The 9,918-nt window shown below is 44.8% G+C and overlaps 1 protein-coding gene and 1 non-coding gene across 2 annotated transcripts; one reads left to right on the top strand and one right to left on the bottom strand.

Annotated features, from left to right (window-relative positions):
- Positions 1-2,528: 2,528 nt before the first annotated feature.
- On the bottom strand, positions 2,529-4,274 carry GLRX5 (glutaredoxin 5). Its single transcript, XM_089504350.1, has 2 exons — positions 3,992-4,274; positions 2,529-2,707 (listed from the first exon to the last, which is right to left on the bottom strand). The coding sequence occupies exons 1-2, from the start codon at positions 4,272-4,274 to the stop codon at positions 2,529-2,531; spliced, it is 462 nt and encodes a 153-aa protein (XP_089360476.1).
- Positions 4,275-5,267: 993 nt separating this feature from the next.
- On the top strand, positions 5,268-5,538 carry LOC149275760 (small Cajal body-specific RNA 13). Its single transcript, XR_016279379.1, has one exon.
- Positions 5,539-9,918: the final 4,380 nt, after the last annotated feature.

Here is a 9,918-nt window from a genome sequence, read left to right as displayed (position 1 = left end):
CTCACTTGTAGCCTGCTGTTTAGTGAATACTGTCTTTTATATACTCACAGAGAACGTTAATATTCTTGGCATAAGGGGACACTTTTACCATCTTTTATTCATTCATTTTTTTTCTTGCCTTAAGACCTCTTCTTGTTTGCTACACTCCCTTTCATTATCTTTTTGCACGAAATTCATAAATATGCAATGATGATAATCTGCAGGGCCTTAGTTTCTAAACTTCATACAAGGCGATTTTGCTGATAATGATTTATGTGAAAAAAAAAAGAAAAGACTTCTCACTTTTGCTTGAATAGGCGAAAGAATGTAATTAGTAAACAAATGAAACCTATGCTTAGAAATTAAACTTGTCCAATTTGCATTTTCTTCAGATCTTAATGCTGGCTATTTTTTTTAGTAAATTTGGTTGCCAAGGAGAATACTAGCCTCCTGGCAAGGAGAAGATGGGACTGAAAATATACCACCCAAGTGCCACTGTTAAGTAAGGCCAGTCCCTCTTTTCCAGGAGCTCGGAATGATTGCTGGGTTTGAGAGTATCGGTGTTCTGCAGTTTCTAAATTACATTGTTCTTCTGATTGCCCTATTGCTACTTACTTCTCCTACGGGGAGTGTATTAATCTGTAAATGGATTACGTCCGGTATATAATGTAAACAGTAAAACATTGGATTTGGGTCATGTGACGGCAATCTTAACAGGACAGCGAAGGTAAAGATCCTAAAACTCAGAGGAAAAAAACCTCGTGAATTAAATATGTAATAACCATTATTTGTCACCATCACTAGTTAACAAATGGTAAAATCAACCAATATTATTATCTTTTACTTATATAGCGCCAGCTATACAAAACTCTTCTTACAATACAGATATTCAAGGGGTATGACAGGACGAGAATTGACAGACTAAGACAAGCCGATACATTTGGTTGAGAGAGTCCTGCTCGTCAGCTTATTATTAGTTTTATATCGTGCCATCAAATTACGTAGCGTTGTACAATCTTGAAGATAAAACATGCATTAGTGATATATCAGGAAAATATGCATCACTTTTGTGATGGGAAAATGTGTTCTGCATGAATGTTGATGTTTTCCTTAAAAAACAAAAAATATTTTCAATGTGAGCAGTTGGTTGTTGTGTTAATTTAGTAAGGGTAACAGTGTTTTCTTTTGGAATGGCAGGTTGACTTTGTATCAGGTCAGAGAGAGGGAACCTCTTCATGGATATCAGATTCTTAAAGCAGGGATTGAATCATTTTAGTATTTTAAGAGATTTTTTATAAGAAAAGTCAGATCCCATCTTTCCAAGCAGGAAGGCTCCTAGCACAGCGCTGCCCCCTGCTGGAGAGCAATGGTAGTCACAAAATATAACTATTAAAGCAGAAATCCACATTTTTTAAGACTAGCATCACTTAAAATAGTTTAATCCTGATCTTCAGATTTAAGCAAAAGATTCTATATTCCTTTCATTCCCTTTGGATTTACCCTGCTTAAACTGTGCGCTTACACCCATCTTTTACTTATTACACTATGCACAAACTATAAGCTTAAAGGGTTAACTCGCATACAGTGCCCATATTGATACACATTAAAAAGAAATGTATTCTTTCAAAAAAAAAAAATATATATATATATATATAAAAAAAAAGGGGATTATTTACAAACTAGGATCCTATTATAAAATGTAAAAAAAAAAAGTAGTTATTTTACCAAAGTACAGAACGTTCTTGTGGATTGGTCCGTTCCAATCGTTGCTATGGGGATAAGACCACTTTTTAAATCTGAGCCAGAATCATGTTTATTAATGACCTGAATGTTTTTAAAGGTTTATGTCCCCATCCTTAAAATAAAACCGGCGACAAATAAGATATTCCAGCATTAAAGCCGCTCTTCCTCCTGGCTGCCCCCGGCTACAGTTTGAGGAAGAACCCAGGCTGTTGCGTTGACGACGTGTTGCGTCTCTCGTCCTTTTGTGTTTGGTTTCTTCTATATTTAAAAAGGAAATAAAATCTATAAACGGTGCAGCTTTCCGGTCTATGGCCTCCCTGTTGCTGCCGACCGACAGCTCCCATGACCCTCAGCAAACCCCCTTCACGATACTTTGTTGGATATCCCGCACCGGACACAGTAAAGGAACACGTGTACATGATAACAAATGTATATATTTATTGTTTACAATATATTCTAGAGTGATATTTGCATCGCTGCAGATCAGTGGTCGTTGCCTTATTATACAGGGTTAACCCTTTCACTGCCAGAAAGGCCTAGGACATTGGAAAGCACCACCAATTTAACCCTTCCAGCGCAACACTGGCATTTCAACAGATAAGCAACACTGGTATTTCGAGTCCCCAGCAGGAAAAAAGAAAAAAAAAAAAAGCTAACATTTCCGAAATTCCACAGATTACGTATTCAGCAAGTGACTTTTACTTGCGCGAGAGTTCACCGTATTATACAAGACTTTTGTGGTGTCAGAAGGCATGGTCGTCTTCATCATCAAGAGTTCAGTATAGGTTTACAATACGCTCTGTGCTTTATTTCTTCTCTTGGCTCGGTGCTGCGTCAAGTAACGCCGATCGGATTCCCAGCTTCTTCAATTCTTCCACCAGGTCTCCGTTCTGATGCATCTGCAGCAAGATGTCGCATCCGCCGACAAACTCTCCATTCAGATACACCTGAGGTATGGTGGGCCAGTTTGAGAAGTTCTTAATCCCTGCAAAGCAGAACACGCAGTGAGTTGGTGGTGGATACACAGAACAGCCCTCCACCTGAAACGGTAGTTTAAGCCTGTATGGCATAAACATAAAACTATCCTGAATGCAGAACAAAAGGGCAGGTCGGGCCGGGTTTCTAGATGGGCAGAGCGGCTATAAACAAAAGGCAACGTGAGCCCTGCGGCTTTGGAACAAAACCGGTTAAGAATAAGCAAGGAGAGGACATGTACCGGCAGATACACGTAGGGCGACAATAAAGCTATGTTTAAAAGCACAGCATTCTGGCACAGAAGCTCACAACTCCATGTTTGCTGTTCCTGGATGCCAGAAAATGCCAAGTCACGTTCAGCCCATCGCTGTCAAATCTTCATGCAGCAGACAAGCCAAAGTTGCGCAATCCGCCCGTCACTCGGCTCGCTCAGGCACTTGTGTGTCCGGCCGGCGTTACGGTACATCCAATACAACCAAACATAATCACGCGGGCTTACACTATTACACTATACTATAACCTTCTACAGAACAGAAACATATAGAATAACGCTGTTTGCACGTAAACAGAAGGTCCGAACACATATCAGGACTATATATCAGACAGTAACCGACTTTAAACGTCTTCAGAACATCATTTTTTGTCAGACAGCAGCTTCTTGGATTCAGGATCATAGAAAAGGGATCTGATGGCAGACAAGCTCTGCTCAGCATGATTTTCTTCTGTAGAAATGTAAAACCTTATTCAGTCCTCAGTCCGATTGCAGCCAGCATGAGGAACAGCAATGAACCGATCCGGTCCGATTGCTATAGTGGTTAAAGCTGTATAATAGCCCATATACACCATTACTCCGCTTACCTGTCTCCTACCTTTTGGCACATACCCCCTGTCCATATATACGATATCCCCTCTAATGTACCCCTGCCACCTCTTATACCCCCCCTGCCCATACACCCTGATCCCCTCCAATGTACCCCTGGCACATGCTGCCAGCTCATACACCCCCTGCCCATATACCCTGCTCCCCCTCCAATATACCCCTGGCACATGCTGCCAGCTCATACACCCCCTGCCCATTTACCCCGATCCCCTCCAATATACCCCTGGCACATACTGCCAGCTCATACACCCCCTGCCCATTTACCCCAATCCCCTCCAATATACTCCTGACACATGCTGCCAGCTCATACACCCCCTGCCCATTTACCCCGCTCCTCTCCAATATACCCCTGGCACAATCTACCAGCTGATGCACTACCGGTCCATAGACACCCCCGACCCTAGTCCATCTCACCCTGTCTGAGGTCCTGGTCTTCCAGTACATTATAGGCCGCATATTCCTCCACCCCGTGCATCCGGAGGATCTGCACCACCGCGTTACTGAAGCCGCACATGGGCTGGGCCGGGGTGCCCTTGATAAACACAACCACCTTGTCCTTCTTCACCAGCTTCTCCAGGTGCTCTGAGGACGCAGAGCCCTGACTCTGCCACCGGCAGCCTGTCAGCAGCAGCGCCCCCCGGCCGGGCCCGGTCTGGCGCAGGAGAGCTGCGGACACTCGGCACAGAGACCAACTCATGTCGGAACCTTCACTCTGAACCTGAGGCACTTAACGCAAACTTCTTGACCCTAATGGGCATCCGTCACAACTCACGTAATCCCGCCCTTAGACTCCGCTCATTGGACTGATATGTGGGTGGCATGAATTTAAGACCAAAATGCTGATTGGAGGGAGAAGCTGATTACGCACACGATCTCACAAATCGGATTCGCTTATTGTTGTGCACGGGGCTTTACTACGTGGATTCCCCTTCGCTTAGTGATGGTAACTCGGTGTGAGCCGCCAGTGGACGCGGCCATGTTGGTGTGGGCGAGAGCCTCCTCAGGAGGGTAAGTTGAACGTGCTGGTGCTAGCGCGCGGTGTAATGTATAATTTATAACAGTTTCGTTTGTGTAATGTGAATTCAGGAAAAACCCAATTACTTTTTGGAGTGAGGGCCTTGTGAACGGTTAGGGGTAGAATGCAGACATCAGGGGGTATTCTGGGAGCTCGCAGGGCTTTTACGTCAATCGTTTTGGTGCAAAAACATAGTGTTCAGGTCCGCTGTCAGAAATCTTCAGACAGGGGCCCGCCTGCCCCATGGCCGCAATGGAGCCACAGTGCACCATTCACAGAAAGCGGGCATCTGGGGCACAAAGCCTCCAAGCCCCGTCCTGGGTAGTAGCCTTCTAGGGCCAACGAGGGTCTCGTGACAGATCTTGGGGGCTTGCTAGGGCCCCATGCTTGGGTACTGGCTGTAGCCCCTCTGATGGTGGCCCTGGTTTCCAGGAATCTCAATTGAACATCCATTGTACTGCTTGTTTTGAGGCAGCGATGCACAGAATTCCTGGTCTGCTTCCTGCTCTCCAGTTACTTTCCCCTCCAGGTCAGGGAAGCTAAATAGAGAGCCGGAAGCAGACCGGGAATTCTGTGCATCGCTGCCTCAAAACAAGTATCGATGCCAGTTAACGTATAATTCCTCGTTTAGTTGACGGGCGCTCTCGGTTTGCTCTCTGTATTCCGCGTGCTTGGGCTCTGCGCTCTGTTATCGGGCCCCGCGTTGCGTTGTACTCGGGGTCTCCAGACTTGCAGAAAGAATATTTGTCTTCCAGAGGAAGCCGAGACATAACTGTGAAAGTATCAGCAAGCGTATGTGCTATATTCCTCTGACACGCTTTGATCTGTTGCCACGGCGATAATAACTTTTCTCATGTTATTATCAATCCATCAACAGATAGAATAACGCAGGTGGATATTATTTACAGAATGAAGCTTTCTGCTAAACACTAAAACTGCTACAAACTCGCAATGTATTGAATGCAGCTTTTCGAACGATATGTTCTACATTTTTCCTAATTCTTTATTTATTCATTCATTTATTTTTTTTTATTTTGTTTTCCTAGGAATTTCCCCGGCAACCCGACGTATCATAACACAAACCTCGGTTGTTCCTCATCACCGTCCCGTGTACATTTCTATGTATTTTGCACATGCATGTAGTTAAACTTGAGCTTCATTGGCATTGTTTGCAGGGTACATTTTAAGCGTGACTTGATCTCCGGACTTGTTCTGGTGGTTAATGGTGCAGTTGGGTAATATCAGGGTAGATCTGTCTACGGCGACTCAATCCTTCTAGTAAGGACCGGGGTCTCCAGTAAGGATTGTAGGGTCCCATAAGAACCATTAGTTAACCTGTGCCTATGAGCATACCTGGTAACTCTCAGGGTTTTTCCCCTAAGTCTCTGGGTTTTTGCCCCGGTCTCAGGGTGAAGGGGCAGGTGATCATATAGAAGACTCCCAGGTTGTGCATTTGCTCCCAGTATGTTATGGCTGATATCCCTGCTTGAGTGCAGGTGACTCAATTAAGTCCATCTTTAAATAATGACAAGTCGAGGCTTAAAATCTCCATTCGTATAACTCCAGTCGCCCTGAGATATTTCAGACGAGGCCCTATCCCAATTTAAATGAGGTCCGATCAAACCGTACGCTAATAAACCAGCAAAATCCTACTTACGGATCCCTTGTGTTTTGTAATGTCTTAAAGGCATGTATTTCAAATCCTATATTAAACATCTGACCTTATGAATTCCGTGCAGAGTTCTGTGCATTAATACAATATTAGTACGTAGCAATACAATTTATTATATATATTTTATTTATTTTTTTCCCACTGGCCACTTTATTAGGTGCACTTGTTCAATTGCTTGTTAACACAAATAGCTAATCAGCCAATCGCATGGCAGCAACTCAATGCATTTAGGAATGTAGACGCGGTCAAGACAACTTGCTGAAGTTCAAACGGAGCATCAGAATGGGGAAGAAAGGGGATTTAAGTGACTTTGAACGTGGCATGTTGGTTGTTGGTGCCAGACGAGCTGGTCTGAGTATTTCGGAAACTGCTGATCTACTGGGATTTTCACGCAGAACGATCTCTAGGGTTCACAGAGAATGGTCCAAAAAAGAGAAAATATCCAGTGAGCGGCAGTTGTGTGACGGAAATGCCTTGTTGATGTCAGAGGAGAATTGGCAGACTGGCTCGAGAAGACAGAAAGGCAAGAGTGACTCAAATAACCCCTCCTTGCAACCAAGGTATGCAGAATACCATCTCTGAACGCACAACGTGTCAAACCTTGAAGCAGGTGGGCTACAGCAGCGGAAGACCCCACCGGGTGCCACTCCTGTCAGCTAAGAACAGGAAACAGAGGTTACAATTCACACAGAATCACCAAAATTGGACGATGGAAGACTGGAAGAACGTTGCCTGGTCTGATGAGTCTCGATCCCAGCTACGACATTCAGATGGCAGGGTCAGAATTTGGTGTAAACAACATGAAAGCATGGATCCATCCTGCCTTGTATCAACTGTTCAGGCTGGTGGTGTAATGGTGTGTGGGGGAGGGACGTTTTCTTGGCACTCTTTGGGCTCCTTAGTACCACCTGAGCATCACTTAAATGCAACAGCCTACCAGAGTATTGTTGTTGACCGTGTCCATCCCTTTACGACCACGGTGTACCAGTCTTCTGATGGCTACTTCCAGCAGGATAATGCACCGTGCCACAAAGCTCACATCATCTCAAACTGGTTTCTTGAACATGACAATGAGTTCACTGAACCCCAACGGCCTCCACAGTCACCAGATCTCAATCCAGTAGAGCACCTTCGGGATGCGGTGGGACGGGAGATTCGCATCATGGACGTGCAGCCGAGAAATCTGTGCAACTGCGTGATGCCATCATGTCCATACGGACCAAAATCTCTGAGGAATGTTTCCGGCACCTTGTAGAAAGTGTGCCACAAAGGAAGAAGGCCGTTCTAAATGCAAAAGGGGTCCAAGGTGTACCTTTATAAAGTGGCCAGTGAGTGTATATGGTACAGTAGGGTGCATGAGAGCTGTGCCTAAATGGGACCATATATTTTCCTTGTTTTATTTGAACCAACATTGTAATATCGGATCGAACTGTCTGGTGGGGAGTCATAATTATAAAAAGCCACAGCTCTCTTGCAAACTCTCCTGTCAACTCTTCCTTTAGTGATCTGATCCCAAACCAAGCAGACGTTGGGCGGTCCTGCACGGGGGATTACAAGTGTTTTATGTTGAAACTTATTATAAAGATGTTATCGGAGGAAACCTGCCGCCAGAGTCTGGATGAGTTGAGCCGCTTGGTCAAGGAGTTTGTTAGAAGGTGAGACACAGAGAACATGGTGATAAGATTCTGGATCTTGTGGGTTTTTGGTTTTTTTTAGAATAGCACCCGGGATGAAGCAGTGCTCTATACATGTGTTGGGGCCGCGTCTTTAAATTTGGTGAGTTGCAGCTAGGACGGTGTCTGTTTCACGACCAGGGTTAGCGATATCTCTCCAGTTATTAGCGCTTTAGTTTACGCTCACATTGTGTCGTAAGTGACGAAAGTTCACTATGTATCGCGTGAGACACAATTATCGGTAATTGTTTCGCAACATAGTTGTCTTCTGCCCCCTCTGCCCGGAGCAACTGTTTTGCCAAAAGTAGTATTGCGCTTTTTGATGGACACCGTCGGTGGAGGTGCAGCCGGTGGCACGCCAGCTGGTGTCACCGTACGGCTAACACAATGGAATGGTGTGTGTTACTTTATGACAAAAGGGAGTCGAGGAGAAAACCTATAGCAGTGTATGTCCTTCAAGCACAGTAATGGTTATAAAGGGCTAGAAACATCTGAAGGGCCTTATTGGATTGTAAGCTTTGTGGGCCACCTCTCCTGACATCCAATGTATGCATAGTACCAGCCTATTCTATATTTTCATTTTTTTTTTTTTTGTGAAAGAGTTTGAGTAGAGATTTGGTGCGATGCAAATTTCAACCCCCTGCTTACATTACCGGCACTCGTACCTAGATGGAGCTGCAAGGCAGGGCGAGGGACGGCTGCGGGTTTCCTTTTTACTGTTAATTGGTTTTAAGTCTTCTCTCCTAGTGATGTCGCTGATGATCCATTTCCCAGAATCTTTAAGGAGACCTTTTCTCTGCTTGGAGACCTGAAGTCATCTGATGCACATTCTGTGGCCGAGTGGCCTCTTAATTAGACGTCCTTCATAAATCCTGCAAGGCGGCACATATTTCTAATGCGGCCCCGGTCATTTGAAACCTCTATGCATGTGGATATATATATATATATATATATATTTATTTCCAGGGAGTGTTTACCATAGACAAGTAATTTTTTTTTATTTATTTTTTTTTTGTTTGTTTTTTTTCATAAATAGAAACTTCACCCCTTTGGCCATCTGCACAAAGATAAAATAAATATATAAAACATATAATGTTCTCAAGGAGTGTAAGTGTGTGACTTGTGAGAAGCGGTAGAAGTTATCCAAGTAGGACATTTTACTAGGTATCGGGCTGTCCTGTATCTGAGAGATTTCTAAGAGCTGATTAAGGTTTGAGTTTTTTTACGGCAGGAAGACCCGGTTAGACCAGATGGGCCTCTGATACTTTTCTGTCATCGGAGAGGGATAGCTGGCACGAAGAAGTTTCTCTAAGTGGGTAGGTGGGTCAGGTGGTCCTTGGTGAGCAGTCCCCCCCCCCCCCCCCCGACCTTGTGTCATGCGTTTATCTGCTTGTCGAAGCTTTCTCTTCACGCCATCATTTAAAGGGATTAGTTACAAGGACAGCGATCTCTAGCACAAGCCTGACAAACCACCGTGCTAACCGCTCCGAGGCAGCTTCATGTTCCTCAAATCCCGAGCGCTGGTTTATCCTGTAAACTATAAAACTATTATAAACCCAGTGCACGGGTACCTCATCCTATCTCGCCCCCGTTACTGTATAGATCATAATTGTACATTTTTATCCGAGAATCCCAATCATTGTACCGGTAGAAGGTCGTCCGTCTTTCTACGTGCAGTAGCGGCCGGTGCGGTTCTTGGCTCTGTCGGTACTAATCCACCCGAATGAGCCGATTTTACGAGGCTGCGGGCAGCGGACGTTGCCAGCGGCGCACCCGAGCTAGTCCACAAATAAACCTTGGAACGTTTAATATCCTTTTGCTTTATGTTTTCAGAACATTAGCCAGCCCTTGCCCGAGCGTATGTCTCCTCCGCTGCTGTGAAAAGGAAGGTACTCTAAATGTAATCTCCAGCTGTCGGTATACGGGGACACGGTAACCCGATCCGCTAGTGTCTGCGGCGCGGACGGATCTTGACGGATCT

This window comes from Sceloporus occidentalis, unplaced genomic scaffold (assembly GCF_023333645.1).
Source record: "Sceloporus occidentalis isolate IW3139 unplaced genomic scaffold, rSceOcc1.0.p SCAF_267, whole genome shotgun sequence".
Taxonomy (NCBI): domain Eukaryota; kingdom Metazoa; phylum Chordata; class Lepidosauria; order Squamata; family Phrynosomatidae; genus Sceloporus; species Sceloporus occidentalis.
This window is presented reverse-complemented; position numbering and strand designations above follow the sequence as displayed.

Bases quoted from the DNA above. Each gene is read 5' to 3' on its own strand.
- GLRX5 (XM_089504350.1), bottom strand. From the start codon at position 4,274: ATGAGTTGGTCTCTGTGCCGAGTGTCCGCAGCTCTCCTGCGCCAGACC. The intron at 2,708-3,991 runs GTGAGATGGACT...TCTGCTTTGCAG, and splicing joins AGACCAGGACCTCAGACAGG to GGATTAAGAACTTCTCAAAC.